Source organism: Micropterus salmoides, unplaced genomic scaffold (assembly GCF_014851395.1).
Source record: "Micropterus salmoides isolate LMB-PRFRI ecotype aquatic unplaced genomic scaffold, ASM1485139v1 Ms_hic_scaffold_12, whole genome shotgun sequence".
NCBI classification, from domain to species: Eukaryota; Metazoa; Chordata; class Actinopteri; order Centrarchiformes; family Centrarchidae; genus Micropterus; species Micropterus salmoides.
In genome coordinates, this window is record NW_024040263.1 from 14,061,420 (window position 1) to 14,079,947 (window position 18,528).

Consider the following 18,528-nt stretch of genomic DNA (forward strand, 5'->3'; position numbering starts at 1 on the left):
GGCTGAAGGAATATCTAGGCTGACTTATGCTGCTCTGTCCCTGTATCTTGATGACAAAGTGTGCCGGAAAATAGACCAGATGCTGTTTGCTTTTTCAATCATGTATTCTCTATGTTTGGTGGCCGGTTTGTAATTATGATATTGACAAAGTACCTGTTAAGCTCTCTGCTTTTCACCGGCAGGCCTTTTTGTCATGGGCCTTAATTTACAAACATAATTTCTCTCTGCACAGATATTATATCTAGAACAATCGTGACATTCTGCATAAAAACAAGCCCCTCTTCTTGGAATATTGGTTCAGGAATATCATTTTACTGGTAAGAGAGCTTCTAAATGAGCAGGGTTTTCTTCTTACTTATCAGGAATTTTTACATCTATATGGGATCCCTGTAACACCCAGAGACTTTGCTCTTGTTCTGGATGCCATTCCTTCAGATGTACTTGTATTGTTCAGGAATGCTCATAGACCTGACCTTCAGGTTGTATCTGCATTTGATCCTGGTGACTATACAGTAGGAAAAGTCTGCTTCTCTTCCCGTCCACGTAACAACAGAGCTATTCGTGCCTTGTTCCAACAAGACATAGTCTCTATTCCATATGTCATGTATTATTGGAATCAGTTTGTCAATGATCTGTGCTGGAGAAACATTTGGATGTTGCCCCATGAATATTTACTTATTAACAAAACTAAGGAAGTATCCTTTAAGATTATTCATAGAGTGTACCCCACTAAGTATTACATGAAGAGGTTTAAAAAGGACATCGATCCTAAATGTACTTTTTGTGAGACTCATATAGAAATGATATTACATCTGTTCAGCACTTTTGTAAAACAATTTTGGAAGGATTTATGTACATTTATTATTGATTATATATATCCAGGTTTCTGCTTGTTCTGGCAGAATGTTGTTTTTGGGGTTTCCAGTAATGAAAAGCTGCACTGCGACCATTATTTTAGAATAAATTTAGTTTTGTTTCTGGCAAAATTTCATATACATAAATGCAAATTTACAGACAAAACCCCCCCTATTTATAGTCTTTAAGAAGGAAATTAAACTTTATTTTACAACAATTGGTTTCTCTTCCAAAAAAAAGGCTCTGAAGGTACTTAATATCTGTACACATTTGAAGGTCTTTCTGTGATATTCTTGTCCTTTTTTGTTTTTCATATTTGTCTCTTTTTTTGTAGCCCCCCCTAGCTATATGTAACTTTGTATCTTTTATGTGTTGTATGCATAGACTGTATGTATCCCTGTATGTTGCATTGTTAATACTGCTATACTAATAAAGAGAAGAAAAAAAAAGCTGCAAGGGCTCAAAATGGTGTAAATGGGAACAGAACAGCACTTTGCCACTTTATCACGTTACCTTGACGACGCTGAAACACGTTACACAATGTTTTTGCCTTATTTTTAAGTCCTGCAGGCTCTCACCCCACAGAGTGGAGGAGAGGTAGCCTAAATGTCAATACATATTTGTAATTAATCATTTCACTATTGTTGGTCAAATAGCATCATTAAGCAAAAACTAAAATAAATAGTTGAATACACTTATTCAGTAAAACCATGTTATTATTGTTTCTGAACCACAGTCCATTTTAAACCACATAGGTCTAATAGTTAAAGTTTACAAAGGCATTTTACAACATTAATTCTCTCTGTTATTATGGACCCTCGGCAAAACTGCCCGCCAGCAATAATATCTGGCCTGCGGTCAGATTATGGTGCTTTCATAGTGGCATGAAATAAAAATAATTAAATACTTGATAGTGGTGCTATCATAGAAGAACGTAGTGACAGTAGCGCAGTTTGTCCATTTCAGCTACTGAAGAAACATGGTGACGTCCATGTAAGGGGATAGAAATGGCTCGTTCTAAGGCAATAAAAACCTAATTTCATTATGTAAGGCCTTTATACACCACTGAAAACATAGTTATGGACTTTATATTGCATTTATGTCAATAGATCCTCAAATATTACACACTGGACCTTTAATGGGACAGCCTTGATGACAGCATGTAAAAGGCTGTAATTCAATCACGTGAACTTAAAGCACAGAAAGAAACATTAGATGAACACCAATGACAAATGCACGTTGCATTCTCGGTTTCTCATTCAACAAATTCAAAGTAGCATGGGAACTGAGACTCTTTTTACATACACACACACACACACACACTCCCATTTTGTGGCTATACATAATCTTAAGTAATGTTCCCAAGGTGCTCCCGAGTCTTTCTGTGTCCATGGATGCAAGGCTGCACTGGTAGGTCCATGCTAGTAGGCTGTTGAGGATGTGTGAGAGCAAAAAAAAATAAAATAATCTTTAGGGTGAGCCTGGGCCTTTGGCATTGAGGGATGCAGGGTCCACATTCACAATATCCATGTCTGTCTTGACAAAATTGCTTAGACACCATTACCCCAAAAACATTCAAGGCTCGCTTTCCATGCCGATAAACCTTAATCCAGTCCAATTATATATTTTTTCAGACAACAAGCTGGGATTTTGTGAACAGAAATGGCAACCACTTTGCTAACTTTGCTATTTTTTCCTCTTCATAGCTATTTTTTGTTTTGTCCTTGGCATTGGGTACCAAACAGTAAGACGTTAATGTAATTGTTACTGAAGAGTTTTACAATACGCTCTCTAAAAACAGTCGTTTGCTTCACCCAGTCCCCCCTCTCCCCCAAATCTTCCTAGAATTGAACAATCACCATTTATACAAGTCAGTTCTGAAAATACAATGGCAAGTTTTCCACCAAAGTTTCATTGTGAACAACAAAAAATATACTTCACTCCCCATCTGATTTGTTCAGCTTATCAAATACAATAACTGGTTTGTTTTCTTTGTAGCATCGTACCAACATTCACTGATTTCAATATTATAGAAGTTTTACAAAGACATAAATATAGTAAGATACAATACAGTAAAAAATACAAAATAAAGTTGATATAGTTTTTTCTTAAATGATAATTTACCAGAGGCAAACCCAGAAATGGATCTTTGACACTAGGCAAAATACACTAGAATTACCCCCTGAGGTCAAATGATAAAAGAATAGCCATGTCTCAATCCAGAGCTTAGTCCCAGGTAACTCACTACTGTCTTGTTATTATTAGTAGTGTACTATGTACAGGACTATAGGCAAAATGTGTGTGTCCTGTGTGACACATAGTCAATGTGTACTATTCAAGTGCACTAGTTTGGGTGTTATTACTACACTAGCGAGACGTTAAGCTAAGGAAAAGTTGAAGGCACAATTATCTGAGGCAGAATTTGCCTCGAGAATCAAACAACAATTGTGATATCGAGGGCATACGTTTCAAAAAGGGAAAGAACAAAAGGGTAAATAAAAGTTTTCAGTTTCAGGTATGGTTTAGGTCTGAGAACGACGAGGCAGTGAATCAAGTTAAGGCCAAATTACTTAAGATCGTCCATTCAGAACGCTCCAACAGTAAAGATAATGTTAGACCTGACAAATCACACAGATTTACAATACGATATCAGTTTTAATACCAGAACCCTTTTCTATATTTTGTCATAGCCTGACTCGCTATACTTCTTCTCAAGGTTATGTCAATTATATTAAAACAAGGTTTTTTTGCTATTCTTTCAGAGGTTGTTACTATGCACAATAACGTATAAATGTATGTTACAAGAATATACATGGGCTTCAGTCTATAATATCTCAGTAAGGAGTACATCCAAGCATTGAGGGTGAGGACTTTGGCTTTGAAATGTTAGTCTACATATGCACAAATATGAAACACACGTAGAAAATGCACCATAGAAAAAAAGGACATGGAAAATAAAGATAAAACGGAAATGGACTAAATGGCTCATACACTGATCTATTGTCACGACCATTTGCTCATGCAGAACCATTTCTCCTTTAAAAATAAAAACACAAAACAAAAAATGTTTTCAAGTTTCACCTTTTCGTACCCCCTCACATTTTATCTGTGATCAGAGTTGTTCAGGGTTGAAAAGGAACAAGAAATGCAAAAACGAACGAAGACTGGGTTTGGAGGGCTTCAAAGGGTACAGTTCAAGTTTGTCATTCCTCATGTGCAAGGTAATATAAAAATGCTACAACTCGTACAACTCTATTGTCAACAAGACAGGTTCAGGGCAGTCCCCCTGTAGTTTGCTAAACAAAAAGGGGCTCGAAAATTGGCAGGACAGCTTGCTCAATCAGTGATGCAATGCGCAGTCTCCACTCCCTGTGTTCTTTTTCTCTGCTCTTCAAATCTGCTGTCTATCCATTCATGTGAAGGAAGAGCAACTGTGGGAGTCTTCATCATTACATCAAGAGCCAAAACAACATGTCCATCCCTTGTCTCTTATGGCAGAAGAGTCATCTCCCTCCTCTACTTTGAAACGTCATTCCTTACTCTTTAGTTCCTATTACTTCGGCTGAGGTTGGCTATACCATTGTTTTTTGTTTTTTTTAATCCTTCTGTGTGTCTCTCACTCGCTGTCAGTCTCTAGGTCTGAGTCAGACCACTGCACTGGGCTCAATTTCCCATTGCGCTGGGCATACTCAATAACTGCTGTGTAGCAAAAGTAGTACTGGTCCCAGGTCTGGATGCTGAAAGCCCTCTGAGTACGCATCCGCCGCACCGTCTGACAGACATCTATTGTGCCGATGTCCTCCAGCCGGGACAGGCAGATGTCCAGTGTACAGAACGTGCCTGGTCGGGAAACAGGGACCAAGGCATAGATTGAGAAGTTACACAAGAAAACGTTACCCAATTAAGCGCAGATGCTTAGGTCACAAAAGACTGGACAATACAGACAACACCACGGGAAAATCTAAAACTCTAGCAGTGTTTCCTCTAGGATTTTTTCAGCATCGGGGGCTTGTTATGTTAAATGAAAAAATGGGTTTTGTAGAAATGTTACATAAATAAAATTACATAAAAAGTGAATAGAAAATAGTTTTTCTATTATTACCAGAACTCAGGTGACCGGGCTTGCATTGCAAAACTTAAAATGATACCCAGTCTACTTCAGTTACACGTCTTTACATGAAATTTTTTGTTTTGTTTTACAGCAACACCAATATAACATGCCAGAACAAAGCCACATACCTCGTAAAGGAAAAATGTCTTTAAATAAACACAGGTTTATCTAATAAAATGTCCACTCATAAAGCTATGTTTACCTGTGCGGCCAATGCCGGCACTGCAGTGCACAACCACAGGGGGGCCCCCTGGAGGCCCCGTCCAACTGGATCCCAGGCTCTGGACTGCAGCCTCCCTCCTCCGAAGCACATGCTCACGGAAGTCCAACATAGCTGAAGCACTTTTGGGCACCCCGAAGTCTGGCCAGCTGACATAGAGGTAGTGGTACACCTCCCGTCTCTCTCCAGACTAAGGAGAGGTGACAAAGGTTTAAAGAATAGAGCAACACATTACATGTAATGGGGATATCTTAGAAATTTAAGAGATTCCACTGACAAAAGCAATCCAACAATCTAGAGTCATCAGGGTCATGTCAAGTAATCTTATTAGAATTTTAAGTACCCCCCCCCAAAGTCATGAAGATATGCAGTCGGAGTGACTTACCTGTGTGTTGTAAAGTTCAAGGTGGGAGAGTTTGAAGTCCTGAAACACCTGGATGTGTGTGTTCCTGACCAAGAAGTATCCATGCTGCTCAGTCCTGCCCTCCTCAAGAGGCCAGTACTGACCACACTTGACACGCCCACGCTCTACCACCCTGAGACACACAAAATTTCACATCTTTTTAATCTCATCATAAGCCCATCAAGGACTAGGGATGGGAATCACAGGGTACCTCATGAAATGATACACGGCTCATGATACCGATAATATCATGATACACCAATTCTGCAATAATCAGTATATTGCAAGACAATCCTAAAATGATTCATCACGATATCTGTCTAACAATTAATACAAAATGCCTGTGAAAAGGTTCAGTACAGGTTCTCTCTCTTTATTTACTATAAGTCCAAATTGTTGCACAATTCTGCAGCATACGTTTTTCAGTCTTTTAGGATGTTAAGCATGCAAAATGTGTAGTTAATGTTAGACTATATTATCGCAATGCTAATGTCTGTTAGCATGTTAATGGAGATTCCAATTATATGTTAGCATTGAGCTAATACTCAAAGCACTATCATTTATGTATCAATAAGATGGGCTGGAATATAGATACAGTATCATGGAAAAAAGTATAGCGATACATTGCTGTATCAATTTTTGAACACCACTTCTATATACAAACCCCATCTGTAACACACAACTGAATAAATAAATAAATCTGAGATATAAAGGAGTCTCACCTGGTGGTCATGACAATAATAAGTACCATCTGTTCCCACACCATGCGCCAGAAGTCACCAAAGGTTTTTGGCAAAGGACCTGAGGGACACAAAAGTCTGTCAGGTCATGGCAACACCAAACTATATCCCAATAAGGTGGGACTAAGTAGTGTTGGAGCAGAAAAAGTGTATATGGCATGGAGGGCTATATAAAGATAATAAGGAGTAGAAGAGTAGTTGCTGCTCACCCTGAGTTGCAATGTAGGCATTGGTCATTTTGTACCCATCCATGAAACTGGCATTAATGTAATCTGATGTCTGTGAAACACAAAGCAGAAGAGAGGTGAGATGTACTGCTTGGTGGTGGTTGCATTTACTGCCTCCTGTAGGAGGACACTGAACATTACTATTAATAAGTGGGTTCCCCAAATCCTATTTTTAGGCCAGTCACATACTTAGGTTAGAAATGTAGACTGGAGTCACATTAAAATGTCAATATATAAAATACATTATTCCTCCATAGCAGATTCATTAATTTTACCAACATTTCTTCTAAAGCCATTATTTTGTCTGAAATACTTTTTACAACCTGGTCTTCTATTCATATTTTTAGCCATTATTGGTATCTGTTACGATAACACTGTGCTCATTTTTACAAAAATAAGACCCAGGCTGCCTAAAGCAAACAAGCCTCACCTTTAAACCACACAAAACCCACAGAGACGGTAAATCACTCTACTTTCCAATCACATATATCAGATACAGTAGATAAAAGCAGGGGATGACACCACAAAGAACATACCCAAAATGTAGACACTCAAATCTAATATAACTGGTAAAGCAACACCAATTCTCCACATTTATGTCTACAGCCAATCATTTGCTGATGCGTGCAATATTTAACATAACTTTGAGAGAACATTTGCGAATGAAATTAATCCAGAGTTCATTAAAACAAGAGAAAGAGAGAACAGATTGATGAATTAAGTATCACCTCATCCTCGTCATCACAGAGCTGGCAGAGTCGCACTCGTGACTGATCCAGGCAGAGAACGTCACTGTACCTGTTCTTTATCTGATTGGACAGTTTTCTGTAAAGGCAGAATTGAATACAATGTGAGGTAACACGACAGACTTATAATAGCGGGTTGATGTGTTAACCGTCATGAAATTTTCCTTCACCTTGGAACAGAGAAACTGAAAATAAAAACAAGTGGCCAGCAGAGAGACAGAAAGGCACCGAAAAAAAAAGGAGCCAAATGGACAGAATGTTTTCCCCTCTTACTTGGAGTAGTCAAAGGCGCCTGCTGGAGGCTCCTTACGGATCTCCTCATACTCCTGATAGATCCCCTTCTTTTTCTTTCGCTTCACATGCTCCACCAGGTCATGCACCGTCATGCCTCCCTGCTCTGGCATGTGAACAGACACCTCCATGCAGTGGTCTTCATCCTCAGGACCCCATGACGAAGACAGGGGCGGGGACTGGGAGGAAAGCTGCTGTGGGGGGCGAGGCAAAGACTTCTGGGGCAACGGCGGTACACCTTCCTCTTCCTCACCATCCTCCTCGTCCTCCTCCTTTACACCCTCATTCTGAGACCTACGGTTAGAGTCTGTTACCATGCCGTCAATCGTATCCCCACAACCCTTCTGGGAAAGCGGTGTGTCAGGGGGCGTGTCTGACTGGGGAGGGGCCTGGCGGCCACGACCATTAATGTTAGCATTGGGGCTACAGCCACTAACGGCCACGTTGGCCCTGCTCACTGCTGAGCCGTTCCAGTGTTGGTGGTTCCCCTGCGGCCTGTTTGAAGTAGACTGTGGGCTCTGCTGATACTGTCCTGGGCCTCCAGTCCTGCCCTCCACCACACCGCAGTGGTTGTTTGGATTAGCATTGCTATCATCGTAGCAGTTAGAGTTAGCCACGGCTAGCTCAGAACCTAACTGTGAGTTTATATGGGTGTGGGACAGTGTAGCGCCTGCGCTTGTGTTGCTGCACTCTAAGCTGTAGGAGCGCAGCAGGCTTCCCACACAGTCGTGTGTGTCATGTTCTTGTTTGTCACCCTCAACAGTGTTTGTGTGTATATTAACACAGGACTGGATCCAAGCCACGTGGCTATACTGGGATGTCCCACCCAAGTGTTCAGGGAGGGAATACACTGGGATGTGACTGGCCAACTCATGAGCTTTCACAGTGCACACCTGGTGAAAGAAGAAAAAACAAGACATATTTCAAACATCAACTAAACAACGTGCATACTATGATATAACTCCAAATGAAAACAGACCTACATACCCTTTCTCTTAGCTTCTCGCGTACAAATAGGCGGAGAACGGGCAAAAGGTGCTCGAAACCAAAGAGGTGATGACACAATGAAGACACATTTTAGACGAGCTGGAAATGCACCCTAGTAAACACAAACGCCAGACAGACAAAAGTATGAAAAGGGTTATAAAATTTCAGAGACCATTTGGACACCAAAAACTTGAAGGCAGGCAGATCAGAGAGAGCAGCGGACGTTCCTTATATTCACCTTGAGCAAATTGAGGATCTTGACACAGAGCTCATAGTCAAAATTGCCATAGCAGGAGTTGGTCATGTCGTAGATAAATATGAGCCCGTCTCTTTGAGTTTGTGCACTGGGGGGAAATAAACAAGATTTTCAAATTAAAAGCAGAGGAGGATGGTCAAAAGAAGCCATAACACACACATTATAATTTCATAAACTATACCTGAGATAAACTTCAAAAAATAAATAAAGGCATGTGGCTTTCTTTTTTTTTTATCCAGGTGCTTATAGGAAAACAAATAAAAATCTCATGTTGGGGACAACAAAAGTGGCCAACACTATCTGGGGACCTGACTCCACTCATAGCGAGAAGTCACTAGTGCCTTTAGAAAGTAAAGTCTACATTGAAAAATGTAAAACAGAAAAGGGAAGAAATGAATGATGACAAAATGAAACGAGCAAGTGAACCACAACAACAAGGTACAAACTGCGTGTATGTATGTATGAATAAAGTGTTAGGACAGGGGTTCTTAAACTTTCTGGCAGTCCGAACCCTTTTTGAAGTTGAAAATATTTCGTTATTACTTAAGATTACAGATCGCTGGTGCTATAATCTTTGATTACACTGACAGGACAGCTGATTCAGTGGTTGCCTAGCAACATTAAAAAAACGCAGTGCTTTGCTCAGGTTTTCAAACCAGCAAAGCGCTTTCTGTCTGATCGGGGCCTGATTCTTCTTTGTCGTTTTATAGCGGTTGGCATTACCGCCACCTGCTGGATTAAACAGTGCAAAATATTTACAGTGTCCACCCAATGTGATTCCATTCACAACTACAGTACGTCTAGTTATTTTTTTTCTATTTTTGTGTCTATAGCAGCATTCTCGCGACCCCCCTGGGACCCCCGGGACCCCTAGGTTAAGAACCACTGGGTTAGGCATCACCTCTCTATGGCTTTGTCCAGCTGATAGATGATGGCCTGCAGCACAGCTTTGTGGGTGGTGACATCTGGCCGATGGAGACGAGCAGTGAAGAGTGCCAAAGCAGCACCCTTTGCATCACGGCCAGGCTGGTAGGAACATTAACATGTTATTTATACACACCTTTGCAAATCCAGAGTGTTTGTATTCTATATGATTTGTGAGAAAGGGCAGCTAGAAATTATGATTATGTGCAAAAACAAATGTGCAGACTGACGTGCACATACACAAACACACAAAATTCTTCTTTAATGACTAGGGTGTGCACCATTTTACGTGTATCCTGGGGTGTAATACTGAAATGATAAACCGCAGTTACTTTGTGAAATGTGGATCATAATTGCTTCAACACTCACCAGGACTGTAAATTTGCCACTCAGCAGCTCAGAGCGCAGGGGCTCCTCGTCAGGGTTGATATTGATGATGCCCTCTTTGATTCTTGTGTTCTAGTTTTGATGCATGATGTTAGAGACAGGAGAGAAGAGGGGACGTCATCAGCTTGCAGCTAAAACAGCATGTACACAAACAGCATCAAAATTTTAACTTGAATGTGGTTGTTGTCTAGTGTTAGTCTGTAAATCAAACTGGAACAGGTTCTAACACTTGTTTTTTGTCATCGATTGTGCTTTTAAAGGTTATATATATATATATAGCAACAGTATAATACAGCACTTGTCTTCAGTCAGTATTAAACATAAAACAATTGGGTTAGCAATGGTTTTGTTTGTTGCTTATGTTTTTGTTTTCATTAGGATTTTATGGGTGTTCATGATATTGTGTCCACCTCCTGTATGGGTCTGCAAAGAAGACTGTGGACTGACTTTCCCCCCATACAGCACGTTGATATTTAGAACTGAACGGGGCAGGACATTGTTAGCATGTCTGCTAAACAGTCATCTCGGTTTTGTCCCCAAGCAACGCGCTGCTGTACCTTGTATGCTTGGAAGAGGTCGATGGCTCTGGAGACGTCAAACTTGCGGGCCATGAGAAACTTTACAGCGGTAGGTTGGGAGACGAACCCAGCACTGTGAGGCTGCTCCCTGCTACGCACCTCACTCAGGAACTCCTCCACAGCCTGGACAAACATCAGAAAGTTGATGGAAGACAAAAAGGTGAGGTGTTAGTGTGTGAGTGGGAGGCATGGCTCATGAGGTAGAGTAGCCGTCTAGTAATTGGAAGGTTCTTGGTTCGAGAGAGCATCAAAGTGTCCTTGAGCAAGACACTGAACACCTAAACTATTAGCGGCAGAAAACAAAATTGTGCAGAAGGGGTATAACCAGAGGAGGAGAACCTGATAGGAAAGAGAGAAGACAGGAATTACAACTGACATGACAAAGAAACGCGTGAGTCTGTCGGCCCTCCTCAGCCTTTTTGTTCTTTGCCTGCCAAAGTTACAAAAATGTGTGATACAGACGGCAGCAGCATGCTGGGGCCCTGGAAGATGCTTTGGATGAGAGCACTCATATGCCAGGAAGAGACAACAGTCAGCTTGTTTTCACCCAAGTGAGCCGCAACTGTCCTCCAAATATGTAACCAGCACAAGGAGAGTCTTATGAATGGGTACAACAGTTTAGCTATATACAAAACTGGAATCTACCCACTCATAGCACAAAGAAGAAGAATGCAGAAAAATCTCATGAGCTCATGAGCAATTTTGTTAAAAGATAAAGCACTATTATACACACTTAAATATATGGCATTTGCTGTGTGACCCCTGCTCTTCTTCTACCTGCAAATGTTTTATTTCATGACAGACACTAGTAATTCATTAACCACAATGGGGAAAGTATATTAATTTTATGATGCCAGGCCTGGATAGGTGGTCTTTGTTGAAAGTCATGTGGCATACCACTGCAATATCTCACTGTGGGAAACCCTAACATATGTGTATGGAACCATGTCATCAGCACAATAATGAACATACACAAAAAAGTATATATTTTTATTTAACTACATTTATACAGTCACAGCACTTGCACTTCAAATGATTGAGACTGTCAGGATGTGACGTAGTCTGAACTCTGTGGCAAGAATGCACTGTGGGTGCAATGCTGTGACTGAACACATATTGAAGCTGCAAAGTGTATGCACACATGTTCGAGAAACGTACACCTGGTCCTGGCATTTCAATTGAGACAAGAGATGCGAGGGATAAAATTAGACAAACATACTTACACCAAAGGTTACAATTTAATGCCCTCGACAACCCTCAAGCTGGCATTCAGTTACTGGTAGTATATTTTATCATAATTTTCAAGTAATGAATCTAGTGATGTGTGATTTAAATGTAGCCTCCCTTGAAGAGAGTTAATGTAAGTTACCATAAATGTTGCTCTAAAATCAAAGTTGAAGTTGCCAAAACATGTTTGTAAATGGCCAACAGCAAGCTGGGATAACATTTTTGGATTTGGGGAAACTATAAAACAAAGTCAGGGAGGGTACCTTTAAGTCTCACAGTTAGGATATACTGTATGTTACCACCAGTAACTGAACATCAGCACCAGGATGGTTGCAAGCACATCAAGTCGTTAATTTCATCGGCGAGCTAAAACTGCAAACGTTTTATACAGCAAGTGGACAGGGCAGTAAATCGATGGACGTTACTGAATCTGGGAAAGGGCATGTTCACTACCAAAGACACATCGGCAAATCTGGGGAGCAGTTACAAGCGTGTTCTGTAACATAGCTTAGTGATCCGTTAACTTTGTGAATAAATGCGGCAGATAAAACAAGCGGCTATACAATGAAGCTGTCATCACAATTGCTGCGTGACATTTGAGGGTTTGCTATCAATGTCAGGCCCATCCCCTTTACTAGAAAGTGATGGCAACAACAATGCTAGGAACCGGAGGACCACTTCTGTGAATCGTAAATCGGAGAGCAGACTACTGCTAGCTAGCTCGTTGCAAACACTAGCGTCTTGGTCTGTCTTGACTTTGTCATGGTGCATAATGACAATCACCACTTACAGCAATCAGTGTTTGGTCTTTTTAAACCTTCCCACTTGGTCCAACATGATATTTAGAGTCTAGCAAGATCGCTGTCGAGGAAAATCCCTGCAAGTCAACAATAGCTATTAGCATTAGCCAGCAGCTAGGTTACATGTGGCAGCTGGATGACTAACGATAGCTTTAAAGACACTTGAAGCCGCATTTACGGGGCAAATCATAGGTAACGACGTATATCTACTTAAATCAGCGACATGAACATAGATATGCGGTACACGTAAAGCTGGGTTGTCAAGGGAGCGAGTATTCGAGATACAAAGCCGGTTAAGTGAGCCCTACTACTACTACTACTAGCAAGCGCCATCATGCTAACACACATGCTAACTGCTGTCAGTCACACCGGAGTCACTAGACTCAGGAGGGTGCTAACGGGCCAGGGCTGTTTACTACACCGCATCGTTCACGGGGACAATCACCGTGACTAAATATATGGGAAACACCGCCGCTTACAGAAGAAACTGATGGTGACACGTGTACACGCTGAACCTAATGGAAAGATGAGGAAAAGTCCGTAAAGAGACCCTTACCAGCTGCTCCTGAGTTGTCAGGGCTTCCGCCATCTTGAAGCCTCCGCAACGTCGCAGCGGGCGCGCCCACCAGCCGCTCACTCACGCCCTACACCCCGAGACAGACACCCAGGCCCCGCCCACAAGCATTGCCCGACAGGATTTATCAATGCAGTGTGCTACTGACAATAAACTAGACGCTAAAAATCATGTTCGACCAAGTGTGAAGGTTAAAAATGACCAAACACTGATTTCTTTAAGTGTTGATTGTCGTTATGCACCATGATAAAGTTAAGGGAGAATGATACACGGATTTATTTGTCCACACATGTTATCATAAGATACATGTTGTGGATTGATGAATCACATTTGATTTGACCACAAACACTTCAAAATCTGTATTATATTTCTTCTTTTTTTTTTTTTTTTTACTTACTATAGATTTATTTATGCATTTACACCATATACAGTCTATGATTTACACATATTACCAGCTCTCTGTATTTAACCATACAATTTACCGCACTTACTGGACAGTTTATAAACACTTTAGAACAGTTTAGTCAGTCTAAAGCTTATGATTTCATTGACATTTTATTAATAGGCAACTTGTAAAAACATTATTCATCCATCGATACAATGTTTACCGCTATTTTATTTAACCACAAACTGTTGTTCAACTCTGTATTCATCCAAACATTTAACTAAAGGACAATACATTTAGTATTATTAAAATTAGTATTACTTGGTGGTAGTAGTATTCTAGGAATTGTCTAGGAACAGTGGTGGTGCATAGGAACTTTTGTATTCGTACCTTGTTTCCCGTCGAATTGTGGGCGGCGCACCGGCGGACTTTTTGATTTCAGATGTGTTCGCATCGCTGCTCAGCAGAAAGAAAATGTTTATACTTAGCAACCAAAATAATCACTTCCACTGCGACGCTTGTTTTCGCTCCCTTACCTTTGATACACATTGTTAAATATAGTTTATAAACTTGCGTCAAGAGTCAAACCAATGTCATGTTAATTTACATCCACCTACTCACGCGTTGTCAAACACAGCACAACTTATTCAGTATGAGCACCTCGGGTCCTTCTCTGAAAAAGAAAAGCTATATGGGGCAGCACCAGATCAAGAAGAAAAGAAAGTAAGTCACAGTTTGACTTAATTTATGCTGTGGGGAGATTTAGAAGAATTAGGACCAGATTCCTTCTGTTGCGTAGAGACGTCTTCCAATCTGTGTGACGTTTCTATCTGTCTTACCTGTGGTGAACATACTTTTTTCTGTGCACAGCTTCCAAGCTCCCGATGAGCCACAAGATGGAGAGAGACTGTCGCAGAAAACAGGTTACCTGTCAGGCAAAACAAACACCAGCAGGGATAGCCTCATGGTGAGTGTAACCACTTGAGAGAGAGTTTTTCCTCCTCGTCTCTTTGTCATCTTTCACACCTACATAGGTCAGAAATGACCTGCATTAATCTCCATCTTAGGGTGGAGGAGCAGTGTTTCCGCTGGGAGAATCCACATTAGCGCTGGATGAAGAGATGCTTCAGGTGCTGGATGCTGTAGACCCCGTGAAGCCTGCTTTTCCAACAGCAGTAAACAGAGATGCACAGGAAAGCCCAGCATCATCAGCTGACTCTGTCCCTTTACGGTCCCTTGCACCAGTTGCAGACAATAAGAGGGAGAGTGACAGAGCACATCAGCCCGCGGGACACCACAGAGCCCCAAGCACCCAGGAGAGTGTCTGTAGGCGTAGTGGTGATTGTAAGAGACCTGGACGGAGAGCTGACTGCAAAGACCTTGCACAGAGGCTTCTCTTCAGTGAGGACTTGGAGGAAGCGGAGCATGCTCAGAGGGGTGCCGGAAACATCCAGTCATTGCATGCCTCTGCCTGCATCAATGGGCTATCCAGTCAAGAAATAAAAAAACGTCAGCAACTAGGTGGCACCACCGAGTGAGTCTTAACCTACACTTTACAGCCCAGTTTGACTATTGTTTCTACTATCTGCATCTGTACTTGTCTGTTAACAATTTTTTTTACTTTGTATGTTTCAGTAGGCAGAAACTTGCATCCGGAAGACAGAGCTGCCCTCGTAGTGATGACAAAAGTGGGCAAAATATGAATGCTTATCCACCTCTGGATGTATCCAGGGACTACATCTTGTTCAGCCCCTCCCGCCTCGCAGCGGCCACGAAGAAGGCCAAACTGCAGCAGTCACTACAGAATCAGTCCGCTTCTGTGCTCACAGTCCCCAGCGGCTTAGACCTCAGTACTCTGAGTGACACTTTACCTAGCCAGGTGAAATAATTGAAGTTGTGGCAAATATTTTCTAACATTGTTTTTCTGTGTTATGACGCCTTTCACACTAGTTATTGCTGGATTAACCTGCCAGAGTGTCATGGGGCAAAACTAGCAGCTGGGGCCCTATTAACTGGCCCTTTCATCCCACTTCGTGCTCTGCATGCAGTTTTTCTACACTGGAACACTATTTTCGTGTAGAAATACTGTGGTTAAACTTTGTGCAAAATGGAAATAATGAAGGTCTTAAAATTTGATTTAATACAAGGACCCTCTTCAGGACAGGAGTTCAAGGTCAGGTAACAAAGAAAGATGTAAATGCTCCGTACTTGTATAGCGCCTTTCTAGTCTTTTCGACCACTCAAAGCGCTTTTACACTACATCTGCATTCACCAGTCACACACATTCATACACTGAGCCTAAGTGCTCAAACGGAAAACTAACATCACACTCACTCATACACTGGCGGAATAGCCGCCAGGGGCAAATCGGGGTTCAGTATCTTGCAGGACACTTCGACACGCAACCAGGGGGAGCCAGGTCGAACCGCCGACCTTCGATTAACAGCCACCCGCTCTACCTCCTGAACCACAGCCGCCCCTAGACCCACTTCTAGGTTCATCATGTCAGTTCATACTGTGTTTAGTGTTTTTCCAAACCAGATTTCAATTTAATTATCTCAAAGAAATGCAGAAGTTTATTTGCATAGTACCTTTAACAACAAGGCAATTCAAAGTGCTTTGCATAAAAATTAATGGATTAAAGACTAGAATAAAACAGAAATTCAATTTTATTAAATTAGATAAAATATTGCAATGCAAGACATGAATAAATAGCTTCATTTAATCTAATAAAAGGCAGTGGCACAGACCAGTGAACTTGCTGTAAAACCTGGAGCTTTTGGGGTCCTGGGGCAGTTACCCACTATAGCCTTGCACTATATCTTTGCAGCTATGTCCAGATTGTATCGTTAAACTAAATAACATTTATATCTGACATTAGTTTATGTACCCTGCCACCACACCAGTTTGAAGTGTAAAAGGAGTTCTTTATTTGTGCTCTACTGTAGGCATTGCCTTGGTGCTCCCGCGGGGCAAGCTGAAAAGCTGCTGCTACCAGTTGGGGCTACCAAAACCTGTACTGGAGCGCTACCAGAAACACGGAGTGACTCACATGTTCGAATGGCAGGCTCAGTGCCTCACTGGGGACAGGTGCTGCAGGGAGGTAACCTGGTGTACTCTGGTAAGAAACACTCTCTAGTCAAGTTAATTTAAGTTTATTTATATAGCCCGATAACATAAATTTGCCTCGGAGCGCTTCCATCTTTACTCTCTACAAAGTGATCAAGGAGTCAGTCACTGTTAGGTCAGCATCTGCTTTCAATTCTGTCCTTTTCAGCTCCGACCAGTGCTGGAAAAACTCTGGTCAGAGCTGCTGATGTTGAAGCGAGTGTTGGAGACTAAAAGAAAAGCTCTCTTCATTCTGCCATTTGTCTCTGTGGCGAAAGAGAAGATGCATTACCTTCAGGTGAGGAGAGGTGGACAGGGAAAAACGACATGCATGTTGTTACTTACATTGTGTTGTGTGAATGTGGGAGTATATCTACAGTATCTCCATCTAACAGACCTATATATCTGGCCTTTTGTAGGGTATTTGAAGAGGCAGGAGTTCGTGTGAGGGATATATGGGCAGCACTTCAGCTGCTGGAGGGTTCACAGCAGCTAGCTGTGGCTGTTTGCACGATAGAAAAAGCCAACTCCCTCATTAACAGACTAATTGAAGAGGACTGTATGGGTCTACTAGGTAAATATACCAAGGATAAAGTTCATTCCTTGAGTCTAAAAACATACAGTATGCATTTGAATTTGTGTGTATATTTGTACATTAGGTATGGTTGTGTGGATGAGTTGCATATGGTTGGAGATTCTGGAAGAGGATACCTACTAGAACTGCTCTTACCAAAATCCCTACATTGCACAGAAGCAGAATACCACTGGGTTGTATCCGTTAGTGTGAACAGCTACACTGTTAAAAATCCTGTTGCTCTCCTACATCTACAAATCTGTAAAACTCATTCTACAGGTCTCTCTCTGAGGGGTGTACAGATCATAGGTATGAGCGCCACCTTGCCTAACCTCTCCCTCCTGGCTAGCTGGCTAGGCGCAGAGCTTTACCAGACAGACTACAGACCTGTACCCCTGCAGGAGCATCTCAAGGTGGGCTGCAACATCTACGACAAGAGCCTCTCTGTGGTGCGGCAGTTCACTCCTGCTCTGCACATTAAGGTAACTGAGTGTAGATGTTAGCCAGTGTGCGGAGTGATTCCTACTCTCTCAAGACCAGTAATATAACTGTGTATGTATGGTGGTCATAAAGGGTGACGATGACCACATAGTGAGCCTGTGCTATGAGACTGTGAGAGAGGCCCACTCTGTGCTTCTATTCTGCCCCTCGAAGAACTGGTGCGAGAACTGGCGGACGGCATCGCCAAGAATTCTCTGCCTCAGTCATGCTGGTACCTGGAATTTAAATTCCTCTCAAAATTATCTACTTTTTGTGCATACTAAATTTAAAAGTGAAGTCAAACTAAAGCTTGTTTGGTTGCATTGAGGATATTACAGGGTTCTTCAGTTGAGAGTCATGTTAAGCTGATACGCTGAACAAGAACTTATCCCGTAATCTAAATTTTGGTCTCATTTTTTCAGATTGTCAGGCCAAGCAGAGCCTCGACCAGTGTGTCGGATCGGGAGGGACTACTGGATGTCCTAGCCCAGTTGAGACGAACACCGCCGGTTTAGACCCATCCTCCAGCGGATGTGCAATGGGGGTGGCCTTCCACCATGCTGGTGAACACACTCACACAACTTCCTAACTGAAACAAAGTGCACACTGAACCAATACTGTTTATAGTCTATAAATAAGATGTTTGTCTCTGTAG

At 41.7% G+C, this 18,528-nt stretch overlaps 1 protein-coding gene and 1 pseudogene across 1 annotated transcript; one reads left to right on the forward strand and one right to left on the reverse strand.

Moving 5' to 3' along the window:
- Nucleotides 1-1,973: 1,973 nt before the first annotated feature.
- Nucleotides 1,974-13,341, reverse strand: ptpn9b (protein tyrosine phosphatase non-receptor type 9b). The gene is given in 14 exon segments (XM_038713513.1): nt 1,974-4,695; nt 5,169-5,376; nt 5,572-5,722; nt 6,312-6,390; nt 6,539-6,608; nt 7,285-7,381; nt 7,576-8,486; nt 8,581-8,619; nt 8,621-8,692; nt 8,819-8,924; nt 9,738-9,862; nt 10,130-10,219; nt 10,705-10,848; nt 13,309-13,341. Coding segments are annotated over 14 exon segments (2,349 nt in total). The 3' UTR covers nt 1,974-4,471.
- A 781-nt stretch (nt 13,342-14,122) lies between these two features.
- LOC119899301 overlaps nt 14,123-18,528 on the forward strand; it is a 16,056-nt pseudogene continuing 11,650 nt past the window's right edge.